Below are 18,417 nucleotides of genomic sequence, written 5' to 3'. Positions count from 1 at the left end.
AAATATGGTAAAAATAAAAGCATTGATGTGAATTTAATAACATAGTCAGGTTTTCTTAAATTTTTAATGGTTTTACCTTTATACTTTTGATACGTTCACACAAGAAACACTTTCACTTATAATTTTCTGTATGTTGAAATAAATTATATGTAGACACATGCGCATTTGAGTGGTTACTCTTAAACGCTCTCACGTCAAGCGTTCTAATGATGCAATTTAATCGTTCCGGAGTAATGTGGTAGCATCCAAAATGAAACACACGATAAATATTATCCCTTACTTATAAATCCATCATTCTCTTTTACGTTTTCCAGGTGACATTAGAATGTCACCATGGACTGCTCACATTGTATCACGACCAATGAAAATATTTATTAAATTTTCAGTTAAAATTTTCTTATCAGAAATTCTTGCTGTAATTTTCATTTTGTAATTAACGGAAAAGTTGATATTTCATTTGAATGAATGCGAACACTTTGAACTATTGTAGCTTTACATATTTCTTGTTAAGACACGTTTTATTTAATGAATATCTATTATCAGAATGGAGATAGTTAAACTGCAGGGTTATACGAAAAATAAATTAAATGTAAGTAGCAGAATTGGTTGTCGTTTATTAAATTTGAAAACGTTATTTTCTAGAATCGTTAGGTTGACTTGCTGGATATATGTACTTACATATTTATATATATATACATAATTTCTTAAATTATTGTTTGGCACGAAACTCTGTTATACTCAATTGTCATTGTTTTTTATCGGATTCGATTACCTATTAAAGAATTGATGTTACTTGCTGTAAAGAGCGTTTCCTTCTATAATGTCATAAACATGTTGAATTGACTATTTTACTTTTGTCACTACATTCAATTTTTATTATTTGATTTACTTTTCGTGAGAGTAGTGTACTTCTATTAGTTTTATCATCTATTTTTTTTTTTTTTTTATAAAAAAACAATCAATTGGGATCTTTAATTTATTCGTTAAACGATAAAATTGAAACTCAGCGAACAAAGAGCATTTTTAAATAGAAATTAAAAAGTTCGATTNTAAAATTGAAACTCGGCGAACAAAGAGCATTTCTAAATAGAAATTAAAAAGTTCGATTAGAAGTTTAATGTTTTCTGCAAATTAATTCCCTCCTTAAAAACTGATATAGTAGGCAATTAAATAGCTAGGATAAGTTGCTGATGTATAATTACTTGATTTTCAAACACCATGTTGTTTTACTATAAAAGAAGTATATTTAAGTTTTAGAATACAATATCTAATAGAAAATATTACATGAATTACGTTAAAAATTTTACATAGATCCATTTTTAAACCTTTAAAATTTGTTAGAGTATATTTAATCGAAAATTTTGGAGTAAATAATGAACAAGGAAACTAAATAGCATGAGTTTACAAATTGGTTTTAAATTACATTTTTTTCAAAAAATTATACTAACAAGTACCTTTTATTTAAACTTTTCTAAACAAATAACTATTCTTAATCCTCTGTTAAGAATAGTTGTTTTTATTTTATACTAATGACTAATGTTATAAAATTTTATAAAAATGACCAATTATTCTAAATATTGTATTAGATAAACTTTACGTTTCATTTTAAATGTAAATAAAAATATAAAAAGTTTTATTTCTCAATTTTATTTTTAATTATATCACTTTTCACTCTAAATAGATCAAAATATATTTATACTGTAACAATTTCTAGAACTTTCACTTTTTCAATCTATACATTTTTATTAATTATATTTTAATTAATTAATAAAGTTAAAAAAGTAAAAATTTTCCTTGAAAATTTTTTTTTTGTATAAAAAAGTATTTTTTAATATTTTCCGAATAAAAAATCGTAACTTTTAAATTTTAATATTTCTATTAAATTCACATTTTTTTATCAGCCTTGTATGTGAATTTAATATATATATATATATATATGAAATTAAACTAATGCGTATTGTTTAGATAAAATATTAAAAATTATAATTTATATTATATTTAAGCTGTTAATTATTTAGTTTAGTTTTATGTCTCCTAATTTATACAAAGTCAGATATATGCCGATGTTGAATAATAAGGGATAATCCCTCCTAGGTGTCTGTCGTCATTCAAAATAATATGGTAACACATTTTTATAGATAATAGTTAAATTTTTATCAGTATAATTTAGTTTTTAACCTAACATTTGTTTTTTTGTCATCGATTTCGTTACATTATCGTATGATTGTAACTATAATTAATAAATAAATAATACGTATAAATAAATCTATATGGTTTTTACATGATGTAGATAAGATAACTACATACATAAGAAGGTATGTTAGATTTTGCGTTGAATTTTTTATTGTTTTATAGTTTAAATTCATTGTTTTAATAAATAATTGATATTTGTAAAATTACATTAATATTGTATTACAGTTTTGAAACCTGATATACTAAGACGAGAAACTTAACTTAGTAAGCAGACGAAAAAATATTATGACTAAAAAAGTTCATGAGAGTATGATATTTTGATACTATCCTTCATTTAAAATTTCTGGGTACACCATTGTAGAAAGTATATATTTTTCTAAGAAAAAGAATCTATTCTTTATTTATTGATTTGTATTATTTTATCAATTCGTTTTTTTTTTTCATATCAAATGAATAATGCATATCCGAAGTATTAGTTTTCTATTATTAATATTTAGTTTTATTATTATTTTACAACAGCTTTTAGTTATTACTTTGAAAGATTATTGATCATTAATTCAGATAAACTGAGAACAAAACCATGTAGGTATACTATACTTGTATGCTTCAGAAAATTATCATAATAATTCATAAACTATGGAGACTCATGAACAATATCATGGGTTTCAATGATGTTATAAGGCAACTCTAAAATTTACGTGATGTGTACTCCGTAACACTCAAAATAGCGTTGCTGAATATTAAACGTATTTCTAGTTAAAATTACCATGTATTATGGATTAGTAGAACTAAAATCATCCTGCTTAACCTACCGTGCGCATTGAATGTTAGTTTAGCACTTAAATTGCATATAATCTAATGTATAATTCAAGCAAGTCAAGTAACAATCTTTTTGGCTAATAAAATATCGATGTACTTTTTACGTGAAAATTATTGAATAGATTCACATTAATTAATCTACTTTAAATAAACGCTGTGCATTATTCAAGATTGTTTTAGTGAAATACTGAGTGAGATATGACAGAAAATCTATGAATATTCAAAATTCAACATAATTTTAATTTATTTTTCGTAAAAATATTTATATATCTAATGATTATTATTTTTTTTTTTAAGGAGTTTAAGATTTAGAATCTTTATTAAACTACAACGATATAGTTTAATTGATTCAACATATTAAAACTTCGGATTAAGGTTGTTTGTCAGACTTATCTTTTATTTTTTATTTATTTTGAATATCCAAAGAGCCACTTGATCACATATTTACATTATATAAAAAAACCCAGCACAGTGGGGTCGCGGCATAGTGGGGATGTTGCATAGTTGGGTCCAATGTAGATTTAATCTGTCAGTGATTAAAATCACTATCATAAGAAACGCTTCGATGCAAATCTGTAGATAGTGTTTAATTCTAAGAAATTGGTGGATAATTACAAAAGCTACATTATCTGCTAGTTTCTTATTAATACCCTGATTAAGATAAAGTATGTCGAATGAAAAAGGGATTATTAAAAAATATTATTTCTCATAAAAAAATTGTGTTGATTCGTACACTTTTCAATGAGTTATAGCATTATAAAGTTAAAAATGTAACCAACCCAACCCAACATCAACTCCTATTTCCTTAATTATATCCAGATTAGTAATTATTTTAATTATATATTATATAATTTTTATAATTAATTATTTTCAAATTATTATTGATTTTTAATATGTTAAAAGTAATCATTTTGAACCTACTTCTTTTTGTTCTTTAAAGTGAAAGTTTTAATAAAAAAAAAATGAATTTATTACCATAACTTTTAACTCAACTTGCAAGTTTGAAATAAATATTATTAAATAGAAAAAAATGAAATTGGTAGATTATTTCAAAAACAACAATAACACTTATTCCCTTAATTTTACCCCGATTTATAACTATAATATATGAATACATAATAATTACAGTAATTAAATTGAGTATGAAAGTGGTATTCAATAATATAATATTGTAATTTTTACGGAGATATTATAAAAATAAAAAGGAGTTGTATATTCATATACTTTTAATGCGTATACAAATTTAAAGGAATTTATGCAATACTTTTTAATAAAAAAATTTTGTTACTTATGAATAAATACACTAAACAAAAGGAACTTTCATCAGAAAAAAAATATACTTTTCTAAATAAACTTTTCGTGATGTTTTCAAATGTGCAATTAAACTTTTTCTATTACTTCTAAGTTTTAATATTATTACTTATTATTAAAAAATAAGTATTTACATATAAAAAAAAATAATTAAGAACAAAAAAAATTGTATTAAATTAATACTGATTTTGATTTTTAATATGTTAAAGGTAATCATTTTGAACCTATTTTTTATTGTCTTTTAAAGTGAAAGTTTTAATGAAAAATACCTTCTCAGCTTCGCATCGAAGCTAAAAAATGAATTTGTTACCATAACTTATAGTTCAACTTGCAAGTTTGAAATTGACATTATTAAATTGAAAAAAATGAAATTTTTAAGATTAATATGCAATCTGGAAATTTTATAATTACTAATTACAGTACATTTGTCAGAAAAATTCGATTTTTTTACATTTTTATCGTAATAGATAACTGAAATAGAAAGAATAGTAATCATATCCTAATAACTTTTGGTGTTTAAAAAAATTCTGCAATTGAAATATTCAGAACTTAATTAATTTTAATAATTTACTTTAATTAAATGAACCAATCAAACCAAAGTAGTTAAAAAGATTTACTCAATCAATTGAGCATATTATAATATTTGAAAATAATTGTAAAAATCCATCGTTAAATTCAGGTGAAACTAAAAATCATTTTTTTTAAATTTATGATTTATATAGCAACATATTACAAAAAAATTTGGNAACTCCATCGTTAACTTCAGGTGAAACTAAAAATCATTTTTTTTTTAAATTTATGATTTATATAGCAACATATTACTAAAAAATTTGGAGTGTTATAGACTGGTAGTAGCACACACAAATAGAGATAAAAAATTAATAAATTACAAAATAAAATTATTTACTTTTGTAGTTGAAAACTTTTATCATATCAAATTTAATTCGACAATAAATAATTTAAGAATATTAAAAATTAATGATTTTAATTGTTTGTATGGACAAATCTAGTTAAGCTACTTTTTATTTGAATAAGGAATATTTTTTTGATTTTTAAGAGTAATAACTTAAACTAATCATTAACTTAAATATCATAAACTTAAATGAATCATTTGACGTATCGTTGAAAAAAGTAGGTCTAGTGAGGGTTGGCAAAATAAATCGTAGCCAGAAAAAGAACCACATAGTAAAATAATATTAACATGAATATCAATTTCTTCTCACGAGGGGAGACTATAGTGATAAGATCCTTTATATTTATTGAAATTATTGAATCTAAATGAGATAAATATCAAATGATTTGAAAATTCTATTCTAACTCAAAAAAAAAATGCAAAATTTTAGAAGCCACAAACGGATNTAAAAAAAAAAAATGCAAAATATTAATTGCACAGATGGATTTGAACCTCGTACCCTATGCGTGAAGGACACAAGTGTTACTAATTCGGCAACTGTTTGTTGCTCTCGACGCATGATAAAATTGGCTATTTAAGCTAATTCAAATTTAAAAATACTTTTTCGACTTTAAAAAATTAAAAAATTTAATAAGTTTAATTTCTTATGTCTTATGAACTTTATTCTATGTCAATTAAATTATATAATATTCATAAAAGTCAGTGTAATGTCCTTATAAGATATTTTAAAATAAAATAAAATACAAAACCCAGAATTTTAATAAAAAAATAGCATATTTTTGAATACAGTAGCCATTGCGCATAGAAGATAGGTCGTCGGGACAAATTTTTTTTTTTAATTTTATAGTACATGACATAAGCTTTAATTTGACATATGTTTAAAGGACGCAGTATTTCCGGAACATTTTCAAAAATTAAGTTGAAAAAGTTAGTTTTTGTAAAAAAGTTGCTATTTTAAATCCCCCCTGTGAGCAGAATAAGTGTTAGATTTTCAAAAAAAAATGATATCAAATGAAAGAAAATTACCTAAGGTTTCAATATAAAGAAATATTATTTTGATTAGTTAATATTTGAAAAAGTTATGGCAGTTTTAAGTACAAAAAACATCGTTATAAAAGGTGATTTTTATCGCAAATATTACATTTTTTTTATAATTTCGACAGCCATTTGCACATAGAAGATAAGGTGTCGGGACAAATTTTTTTTTTTAATTTTATAGTACATGAAATAAGCTTTAATTTGATATATGTTTAAAGGACGCAGTATTTCCGGAACATTTTCAAAAATTAAATTGAAAAAGTTAGTTTTTGTTAAAAAGTTGCTATTTTAAATCCTCGCCCATGAGCAGGTTAAGTGTTAGATTTTCAAAAAAATGATATCAAATTAAAGGGAAATATCTAAGGTTTTAATATAAAAAAATTTTATTTTGATTTGTTAATATTTGAAAAAGTTATGGGAGTTTTAAGTACAAAAAATATTCCGATAGGAGGTGATTTTTATCGCAAACATTACATTTTTTTTTAAATTTCGACAGCCATTTGCACATAGAAGATAAGGTGTCGGAACAAATTTTATTTTTTTCATTTTATAGTACATAAAATAAGCTTTAATTTGATACATGTTTAAAGGATGCAGTATTTGCGGAACATTTTCAAAAGTTCAATTGAAAATGTTCTATTTTTTATACAATGTTTCAAGTTTTGAGCACCCCCTATATAAGGGGAAATTGTCTAATTTTAATAAAAAGTATGTCAAATGAAAGATGTACTTATCATATATTTAGAAAAAAAAAAATTGTGCTGATATTTACATTTTTTGAAAAGTTATAGCATTTTTAAGTTGAAAATTTAAAATCGAAAATTTTAACACAAAAATAGCGTTTTTTTAACTACGTCAGCCGTTTACATGCAGAAGATAAAGTGTCGGGACTAATTTTTTTTTTCATTTTATAGCACATAAAATAAACTTTAATTTGATATATGTTTAAAGGGACGCAGTATTTCCGNAAAATAAGCTTTAATTTGATATATGTTTAAAGGTCGCAGGATTTCCGAAACATTTTCAAAAATTAAGTTGAAAAAGTTAGTTTTTGTAAAAAAGTTGCTATTTTAAATCCCCCTTGTGAGCAGGTTAAGTGTTAGATTTTCAAAAAAAAATGATATCAAATGAAAGAAAATTACCTAAGGTTTCAATATAAAGAAATATTATTTTGATTAGTTAATATTTGAAAAAGTTATGGCAGTTTTAAGTACAAAAAACATCGTTATAAAAGGTGATTTTTATCGCAAATATTACATTTTTTTTATAATTTCGACAGCCATTTGCACATAGAAGATAAGGTGTCGGGACAAATTTTTTTTTTTCATTTTATAGTACATAAAAAAAGCTTTAATTTGATATATGTTTAAAGGACGCAGTATTTCCGGAACATTTTCAAAAGTTCAGTTGAAAAAGTTCTATTTTTTATACAATGTTTCAAAGTTTGAACCCCCCCTATATAAGGGGAAATTGTCTAATTTTAATAAAAAGTATGTCAAATGGAAGATGTACTTATAATGTATTTAGAAAAAAAAAAATTGTGCTGATACATGCATTTTTCGAAAAGTTATAGCATTTTTAAGTTGAAAATTAAAAATCGAAAATCGAAAATTTTAACACAAAAATAGTGTTTTTTTAACTACGGCAACCGTTTACATGCAGAAGATAAAGTGTCGGGACAAATTTTTTTTTTTCATTTTATAGTACATAAAATAAGCTTTAATTTGATATATGTTTAAAGGACGCAGTATTTCCGGAACATTTTCAAAAATTAAGTTGAAAAAGTTAGTTTTTGTAAAAAAGTTGCAATTTTAAATCCCCCCCCATGAGCAGGTTAAGTGTTAAATTTTCAAAAAAATTATATCAAATGAAAGGAAAATATCTAAGGTTTTAGATAAAAAAAAAATAATGTTGATTTATTTATTTTTGAAAAAGTTATGGAAGTTTTAAGAAAAAAAAGTGAAAAAAATGACAAAATNACCCAGAATTTTAATAAAAAAATAGCATGTTTTTGAATACGGTAGCCTTTTGCGCATAGAAGATAGGTCGTCGGGACAAATTTTTTTTTTCATTTTATAGTACATAAAATTAAGCTTTAATTTGATATATGTTTAAAGGACGCAGTATTTCCGGAACATTTTCAAAAATTAAGTTGAAAAAGTTAGTTTTTGTAAAAAAGTTGCAATTTTAAATCCCCCCCCATGAGCAGGTTAAGAGTTAAATTTTCAAAAAAATTATATCAAATGAAAGGAAAATATCTAAGGTTTTAGTATAAAAAAAAAATAATGTTGATTTATTTATTTTTGAAAAAGTTATGGAAGTTTTAAGAAAAAAAAGTGAAAAAAATGACAAAATTTACCTATTTTTAAATTTGTAATTTTTTGGATATTTCCCCCATTTGCGGGGAACGAAGGAAAATTTTTCAATTTTTAAGGGTAATGTCTTCAACAAGATACGATTTGTGATCTTTTGACGTATTGTTGAAAGAAATCGGTCCAGTGAGAGCTGAGAAAAAGTAGTGACAGACACAAAAAAAAAAATAAATAAATAAATAAACACATCATGGTAAAATTAATACATTCTCAGCTTCGCATCGAAGCTAAAAGTTAAATCTTCAAAACATTAAATATAACATATTATTTTAAATTAATATTATTGTTATAGTATTATACCATTAATGAAAGAAAATATTATTTTAAGAAAATTTGAGATAATCGTTTTTAAACAATTGCAAATTTAAAAAAGAATTACTAAAGCATCTAAAAAAGAAAAACGAGCAAAATTGTTTTTCTAGCACCAAAATAAATTATATTACTTATGATATTAAAACTGAAATGAAATACTGTGATAATGTACTAATAATGATTAGTTCAAAACTTGTTCAAATCTCAATTGATGTTTCTAAAACTAATTAATTAAAATAATGAAAAACATATTATTAAATATTATAGGAAAATTTAAGTTTAAATCTGAATATTGCACTAAAAAATTTTTGAAAAAGTTAGTCTGACTACATTTTGCCGTGCTGTGTCAATACATTCATTTTAAGAACATTTATTACTTTATTTGTTATATGAACAAAAGATTACTTGTAAATAATAAAATTATTGTAGTTTTGTATTTATAGGAAAAAAACCTTGAGGTGTATAAAAAAAAACATTTTTACGCATAATTATTCAATACTATTATTAGCATTAGTAATATAACAAGAGCTCAATAATATATTATTTATTTCTTGAAACTAAGAAGTAATTCACTTTAATATTGTTGTTCAATATAAAAAATATATAAATTCGAAAAAAGTATGTGAAAACTACTGGTTTTTATCTTAAAGCGTAGTATGGTAAGGGTAGCTAAATACTTCTCAAAATTCTAATAAATAAAACTATTTATTTATAAAAATTAAGAAAATTAAAAAAAAAAAAATTATATTGTCGATGATTAATGTTTAACAAATAGTCGAACACTTGTTATGTTTACATTATTTATTTAGAATAAAAATAAGTTAACGTCTAAATCATTTAAAAAGAAAAGTCTATTATTAATAAAATATATAAAACATATAATACCCTTTTAAAATTAAATTACTATAATTTCATTAATGTTTCAATCATATATTTCATGAATTTACCTAATTTCTGTGCAAGAAGTTATAACAAGTGAATAATCATTTAAACTACCACTAATACAAGTAAAATGAATTATTATAGAAATATACACATTATTTTGTTGAATATAATAATTTCAAATGCACTTATTGTTCATGAGAAAAATGAACTATTTACGAATATTGAAAATCAAACTTTAGTAACCAATGACGATTTAAATAATCTCATAAGAGAAAATCTACCATTTCTTAAGCTAATTTTACGAGAAAATAAATACTACACTGGTAGTGATGCATCTCTTTGTCCTCTACCTTATGATGAAAATACACTGTTGGATGATCCTGATGTTGAGAAATTAAAATATTTCGACCCAAGAGAATATAAAAAGCCGTGGTCTTGGACACAACAAAATCAAATTATTGTTCCTGTCCCAAAAGATTTTACCATTAACAAAAAGTTAGGAGATCTAGTTCGTCAAGATAGCAATTTAAAAATTATTCAGAAGTATACTTATTACCTGAATACAATGGAAAGTGTTGGAATAACTTTAGCCGATAGATTTTGTTTGTTTTTAGTTGAAGCCATTGATAGAATCGATAGTTTCTCTGATGATAAAGTAGTTTTTGATTCTTCGGAAGCAAATTTTGATCATTTAAAAATGAATTTCAGTATTTTTAACTATATGAAATTATTTAAACATATTTATAAAATATTTAAGAAATACTTCATTTCTACATTACCCCTTGAATGTATTTTTAATACTCTGTTTAAGATTGCTCCAAAAGGTGATATACAAAAATGGACTGATATACTAATTAATAAAGAAAATAAAGACCAATACAGAGCACAATTATTAGAATGCATGAAACTAACAAATTTAAAAAGAAACTATGCTGTTCTTGTAAATGATGACTTATGGAATGATGAAGCTCTAAAGGCAATACTTAACATTGATGAATTAATAAAATTACAACATGTCAATATTAGAAAGGGAGCTGAAATTTTTAATGTGACAGAAAATTTTAAAACCATTAGTTTAAAGGTTTATGTATAAATTATTATAATTTTTCAATTATTTTTTATGAAAATGATATTAAATATTACATTATACTCTTATGTTTTGTTATATAATTAAGCATGGTTCGTTTATTCATATTTAAATATTTATTATTAAATGCTATATCATAATTTAAAAACATTTTAACTCTAAAAATAAAACAAAAACAATTGTTAATTTTATAAGCATGTGGTTAATTTAAAACAAGAAAAATATATAAAATTGACTTGCTAACAACTTTTTGACCATTATTTCTGTAGTTATTAACATTTTTATACCTTGGTGGGAGGAGGAGTGAGGACAAGAAATGTTTAATGATAAGAATAGTAGCCCTACCCTGATCACCAGTCATTACTTTAAACTTATAATAACTTCTGAAATAATGTTTCAAAAGTTTCTCTCGTCTTGTTATTTTCTTAATTAGATAATTTTCTATTTTAGAAATCATGTAAATATGTATGCTTTTATTTAAAAAAATTAAGTTGACACTACCGTTAAGACATATGAGATGAACATAAAAATATTTTAATGTTTAAATGAAGAAATAAATGAAATTAACAAAAGCCAAAAAATAAAAAATTCACAAAAAAATTATTTTTTAAAGAAAAATTGTGTGGCTACAATAATCACCTTGTATATTATTACTAAATAATAAACAGTTAACTGTGTGATTATTTAGAAGTAGTTTAATAACAATTGTTGGTGAAATTGCTAATTTATTATTTGTCATTTAAAATAATACTCTATGTATAGTCTATGTTGCAGCTTCTTCCCCTACATGACATGTGAGTCACAAGTTACACGGTTAGTATTTGTAGTAGTGGGTAATGTTTTCAAAGCCGTGATAGGAGGCAGTCGCCTGCGACAAGATGCGCGTTAATACAATAAAGAGAAGAGTCGGTTTAATGCGTCTCCAACACAATACGTCAATGTTTTCAGCTCCTTCTCAGACTACCGAAAACCACAAATTAAACGAAAATAATAATAATGTATATAATGTAGAAAGCCCACGTGCACAGTTTTGCGCAACGCGGTCGCGTGGCCAGTTTACGACGCGGTTGTCACTCAAACTGCACCGCCCAGAAGGATTACCGGACTTGTCACGTGCCGTCGCCACCACCGCCTTTGGTCTGAAGACTCAGCTCACCGCAATACGATGCAGATGGTAAAATCTATACGGTTCATGCATTTCGATAGCACCTCCTCCGGAAAGCCTGTCACTGCCAACAATATCAACGTTATGTTAAATACGTGTACATTAACACGGAGATACACTAATATGGGGTTAACAGAGTACGGGCAAACACAAAATGCCGGAAACATCGAGGCATTAAAAATAAATTCTTGTACTTTTACGCCATTATCTACGTGGAATAACATGACAATGTAACAAGTGGTTAGATTTTGACTAAAAAAAATTGTTATGATATTACATTAAGTTTGTTAAGCCAATTGCATCGCTGAGCTAAATTGGCCAACACTTTTAGTGAGTGATGGTCACACGCATACTTGGGGTCGGCCACCCTTATCCTAAGCTTCCACTTGACACGATCTCCCACATTTTCTACGCTCACATCAGCTGTCCTCAAATCGCATTCAATAGCATCCCTCCATCTCTTTTTTGGTCTTCCTCTATCTCTTCTTCCTTCAACATTCATTTCTATAACTGTTCTTACAGCTTCCGATTCTTCTNTTCTTACAAGCTTCCCATTCTCTCTCCTCATAACATGACTAAACAATCTAAGTCTATTTTCTGTCATCTTATCCACGATTGATTAACCCAACTTCCTCTTACTTATATGCTCGTTCCTTATCCTATCTTCTCTAGTCACTCCACTCATCCAACTAAGCATTCTTATCTCCGCTACACTTATTCTCTGCTCTACTTTCTTATCAACCGCCCAACACTATGAACTATACATCATAGCTGGCCTCACAATTTCATACTAAATTTAAAAACTATAATTAGTATTTATTCATATATTATATTTTAAAATCAAAGAACTACTAATCAGGATATAATTAAAGAAATAAGAGTTCATGTTGCTTTTAAAATATTTCACCAATTTCTCTAAAGGAAACACTATCTACAGATTTGCATCGAAGCGTTTCTTATGATAGTGATTTTAATCACTGTCAGATATCATCTATACTTGTCCCATCTATGCCTCGTCCACACTGTGCCTCGACCCCACTGTGCTACCGTTTTTTTATGCGTAAAATCGATCCTAAAATAAAAGTTTTTGATGACATAAAAATCAATAATATTTTTATTTTGTTTTTTGGTTGTTTAATGTATGATGTCAGTTCGAAATTAAAGTGACATGGAGCATACTGTTAAATGTTGGAAAAAGAGCGTCATGATTTTTATACTAATTGAAAAATACAGTTGAATAAGTGAATAAAATACTCATTAATTGATTTATTTATTTTTTCAAAATAACAAAAAACGTTTATTGTCTGCATTTTTCAAAAATTTAATTAAATACTAATAATAAAAAAGCTATTAAGTTTTTCATTTCATTGTTTTTTTAGAAATTGTTCAATGACTCATTAATTAATTATTTACAAAAAAATATTAGAAACTAAAGTGAAGTAAAATAAATATATAAGACTATCCAATGCAATTAACACCACATTAGTTACGTTTTAAATTATATATTAAATATAAAGTTTAACATAAATATTAAACATAAATTTTATGTTTTAAACAGATTTTTTTTAATACATATTTTTCCATCAACGCCATTCATAAGTAATATGTAATCTGTATTTCAAGAAACCACCACGCACTTAAAATATAACTGACAATCGGTAGTCATGTTCATCTACCCGCAATTGACGAGGTGATAACAACTTTTGGACCAGCAATTTCTGAACTTATTTTAAAAATAATAATATCACAAAAAATTTTTTATAACATTACATGTTTAATAACATTATACAGAGTGTGTTGACGACTTGCATATATTTTTATTGCACTATTTTTTTTTGTTGTTATCTAATAACAGCCGGCCGGCTTTTTGTATACCCATTAGTGTACGATCCACCACTGAACTGTCAGCAGTATGATTTTAAATTTTAATTATACGAACTAAAAAAAGAGATACTAACATTTTGTAGTAATTACTCATATTTAATATAAATTTAATGTTAATTATATTGATTTAAAAATTAAATATATCATATTAATTATACGAAAAGTGAGCGTTCGATTTATTACGATTAATGATCCCGCTTACCAATGATATAGTATTTAATAATAATAATCATTTAAATATAAATCAACAAATTATGCTTAATTTATATGATAATTTTAGATAAGAGTTTAATGTAGTATTTAATATTATTTTTATAAAAAATAATTGAACAATTATAATTATGTATTCTTAACCTGTACATTGATGCTTACAACATTATTGATATTCATATTAAAAAGTTCACTTCCCCTACAAATATTAACATGTTGTAATTGTATTAATTTATCAATGGTAGGTAATGCCCTTTTAGTAAAATCACCCCACACGCAATCATTTACAAGAATAGCATAGTTTCTTTTTAAATTTGTTAGTTTCATGCATTCTAATGATTGTGCTCTGTATTGGTCTTTATTTTCTTTTTTAATTAGTATTTGTAAACATTCTTTTATCTCATCATTTGGAACAATCTTCTTCAAAATATTCGAAATACAGTCAAGAGGTAATGTAGAAATGAAGTATTTCTTAAATGTATTGTAAATATATTTCCACAGCAATTTAAAGTTATATACGATTAAATTAAATTTCATGTGATCTATATTTAATTCAGAAAAATCAATAGATAATATAACAAAAGAGAAACTATCGATTCTATCAATGGCTTCAACTAAAAATAAACAAAATCTGTCGACTAAAGTTATTCCAACACTTTCGATAGTATTCAGGTAATAAGTATACTTCTGAATAATTTTTAAATTGCTATCTTGACGAACTAGATCTCCTAACTTTTTGTTAATGGTAAAATCTTTTGGGACAGGAACAATAATTTGATTTTGTTGCGTCCACGTCCACGGCTTTTTATATTCTCTCGGGTCGAAAAATTCTAATTTCTCAATATCAGGATCATCCAACAGTGTATTTTCATCATAAGGTAGAGGACAAAGAGATGCATCACTACCAGTGTAGTATTTATTTTCTCATAAAATTAGCTTAAGAAATGGTAGATTTTCTCTTATGAGATTATTTAAATCGTCATTGGTTACTAAAGTTTGATTTTCAATATTCGTAAATAGTTCATTTTTCTCATGAACAATAAGTGCATTTGAAATTATTATATTCAACAAAATAATGTGTATATTTCCATAATAATTCATCTTACCTGTAATAAGTAGTAATTAAAATAATTATTCACTTGTTATAACTCCTTGCACAGAAATTCTGTAAATTCGTTTAAAATATTTGTAATAGTACTATATAATTATTCGTATATATATATATATATATATTAAATTACAAGGTATTTTTTCTATAAATATAAAACCGCAACACTTTTATTATTTACAATTGTTCGTTTGTATATATAACAAGTAAAGTTCTAAAATTATTAATGCTTTTATGAACATGTTTAAATTGTCTTTGGTTACTAAAGTTTGATTTTCAATATTCGTAAATAGTTCATTGGTCTCATGAAAAATAAGTGTATTAGAAATTATTATATTCAACAAAATAATGTGTATACGGGGTGATTTTTTTATCATAACCCACTCAATTACTTATATAATAATAATAATTAAAAATATTTTTTTTATTATTATCTTTAGTTACACATTATTCTTGAATTATTAACTATGTAATACTTTTTAAGTTCATCCCTTATGCCTGGTAAGGGTGTCAACTTTGTTTTTTTAAATGGTAATACATATTTTTAATTTAATAAAATGTTTGAGTTTTTAATTTAATAGTAAATGGCATTTGAATTTTTAATAAAACTTAATTTGTTTATTAGATATAAACATTTAAAGTTTCAAATTTTTGAGATAATATATAGGTATAATACACAAGGGATTACAAATACAGGTAGCTAATTAGTTTTTTATGATATTGCTATCACAGTCACGGATTGTTTATTATCAATTATGACTATCAATAGATATACTTTTTGTATTGTCAGTTAGTGTATTTATAAACTCACAACAATGTACCTTACTATCATTGATAATAACAATGCTGTGTACTAATATCGATGTCATAAAAAATCAATTAGCTACCTGTATTTGTAATCCCTTGTGTATTATACCTATATATTAACTCAAAAATTTGANTGTAATCCCTTGTGTATTATACCTATATATTACTCAAAAATTTGAGACTTTAAATGTTTATATCTAATAAACAAATTAAGTTTCATTAAAAATTGTGTACCTGCTAAATTTTAAATTATTATTATTCTGTAAGTAATTGAGTGGGTTATGATAAAAAAATCACCCTGTATATCTATAATAGTTCATTTTATCTGTATTAGTAGTAATTAAAATAATTGTTCACTCGTTCTGACTTCTTGTACAGAAAATGGGTAAATTGAAAGATATGTTATAATTCAAATAACAAGAATTAATGAAATAAAAATGGAAATTGGAATGGGGTTTGTATATGGTGAGAACCTGATGTTGTGGTTCTATTGAGGTCTTATGGTGCGTAGTGTTTAAAACGACAAAGACAAGTTGATATAAAAATAATAAACGCAGTACCTCTAATTGAGGTGTAATAAACTTTTGTCTGGTTAGTTTCTGATGTCCTACCTAAGAGGCAACGAAACTGTGTAACCAGTTGACGAATACCTTGTCAGCGAGACGGCAAAGTCAGTCCACGAATACCATATAACTGAACATCACAAAATGTTTCAAAATTTATTTTTCCGGTTCAAGAACGAAATTAATTAATGACTATCATCCCTTTGATAATCAAATTGAGTATATTAGTACCATTAATGATCTTGGGGAAGTTTTTAAAACCAACTTATCATTTCAACCACACATTGATCATATCTGGTGAAGTCCCTAAGAACTATAGGGTTCTTAATTAGGAATACCAAAGAATTCAAGAAGGAACAGTGTCTAAAAACGTTGTATACTTCTTTAGTTAGACTTTCGTTGGAATATTGCTCAATTATTTGGAATTCTTCACAAGTCGGATTGATAGAATCGCTTGAGTGTGTACAAAGAAGATTTTTACGTTTAATCGCATATAAGAGACTGTAATGTTGCAGAATTTATATCAGTTTTTAATAAATCTTATCAGTTAATGGTGTGCGCATTAGGTATTATGTATGTCCCCAATTATAAAAGTGGTAACAGACAAAAAACCCAGCACAGGGGGGTCGCGGCACACTGGTAACGTGGCATAGTTGGATCAAGTATAATGATATCTGACAGTGATTAAAATCACTATTAAAAATAAACGCTTCGATGCAAATCTTTAGATAGTGTTTAATTTTAAAAAAATTGGTGTTTTATTCCAAAAGCTACTTGATCTGCTGGTTCCTTATTAATATCTCGATTAAGATAAAGTATGTCGAATGAAAAAGGGTTTATTAAAAAATATTATTTCTCATAAAAAAATTGTGTGGATCCATAAACTTTTCAATAAGTTATAGCATTATAAAGTTAAATATAATATAAATAATAAAATCGAGAATTTTCACACGAAAATAGCATTCGGTAGCCATTTTCGCCGTGAAGACAAGTCCAGAGGTCAAATTTTTTTTTTTCAAATTAAAGTATATTACATTAGCTTTAATTTAAGATATATATAAAAGTGTCAGACCTTCCGGAACATTTTCAAAAGTTAAGTTGAAAAAGTTAATTTTTTGTGAAAAAGTTGTCATTTTAAATCCCCCCCTGTGGGCAGATAAAGTGTCAGATTTACAAAAAAAATATACCAAATGATAGGTAAAGACATCAAGCATCTATATATAACAAAAATTATATTCATATGTTAATTTTTGAAAAAGTTACGGCAGTTTTTAGTAAAAAAAATTTAAAAAATTTCGAAAATTAGCGATTTTTTAATTTGTAATTTTTTTGGAGGTTTCCCCCATTTACGGGGAACGAGGGAAATTTTNAAATTATATTCATATGTTAATTTTTGAAAAAGTTACGGCAGGTTTTAGTAAAAATTTCGAAAATTAGCGATTTTTAAATTTGTAATTTTTTTGGAGGTTTCCCCCATTTACGGGGAACGAGGGAAATTTTTTCAATTTTGAAGGGTAATGTCTTCGACTAGATACGATTTGTGATCTTTTGACGTATCGTTGAAAGAAATCCGTTCGGTGAGAGCTGAGAAAAAGTGGTAACAGACACACAAAAAAAAAAAAAAAAATCGTATAATTATCTGTACAATGCTTTGCATGTTAAAAAGTCACAGTCTTGTACTTGTAAGCCACTCTAGGCTAAGCCGACACTTCAGCCGACATTGCACAGGCTGACCTACACTATATACTAT

The 18,417-nt window shown here is 25.4% G+C and overlaps 2 protein-coding genes across 3 annotated transcripts in view; both read left to right on the top strand.

The window, feature by feature from the left end:
* LOC126905437 (zwei Ig domain protein zig-8-like) overlaps window positions 1-18,417 on the top strand; it is a 193,782-nt gene that overhangs the window by 37,020 nt on the left and 138,345 nt on the right. The window lies entirely within an intron of this gene.
* LOC126905436 (uncharacterized) lies at window positions 9,800-11,491 on the top strand. Its single transcript, XM_050685116.1, has 2 exons — window positions 9,800-10,924; window positions 11,381-11,491. Exons 1-2 carry the CDS (start codon window positions 9,971-9,973, stop codon window positions 11,423-11,425), a joined length of 999 nt encoding a protein of 332 aa, XP_050541073.1. The 5' UTR covers window positions 9,800-9,970; the 3' UTR covers window positions 11,426-11,491.

This window comes from Daktulosphaira vitifoliae, unplaced genomic scaffold, assembly GCF_025091365.1.
Source record: "Daktulosphaira vitifoliae isolate Bord-2020 unplaced genomic scaffold, ASM2509136v1 Scaffold_4, whole genome shotgun sequence".
In the NCBI taxonomy this organism is placed as follows: Eukaryota; Metazoa; Arthropoda; class Insecta; order Hemiptera; family Phylloxeridae; genus Daktulosphaira; species Daktulosphaira vitifoliae.
The sequence above is the reverse complement of the archived record's forward strand: the minus strand, read 5'-3'. Positions and strand labels throughout refer to the sequence as shown.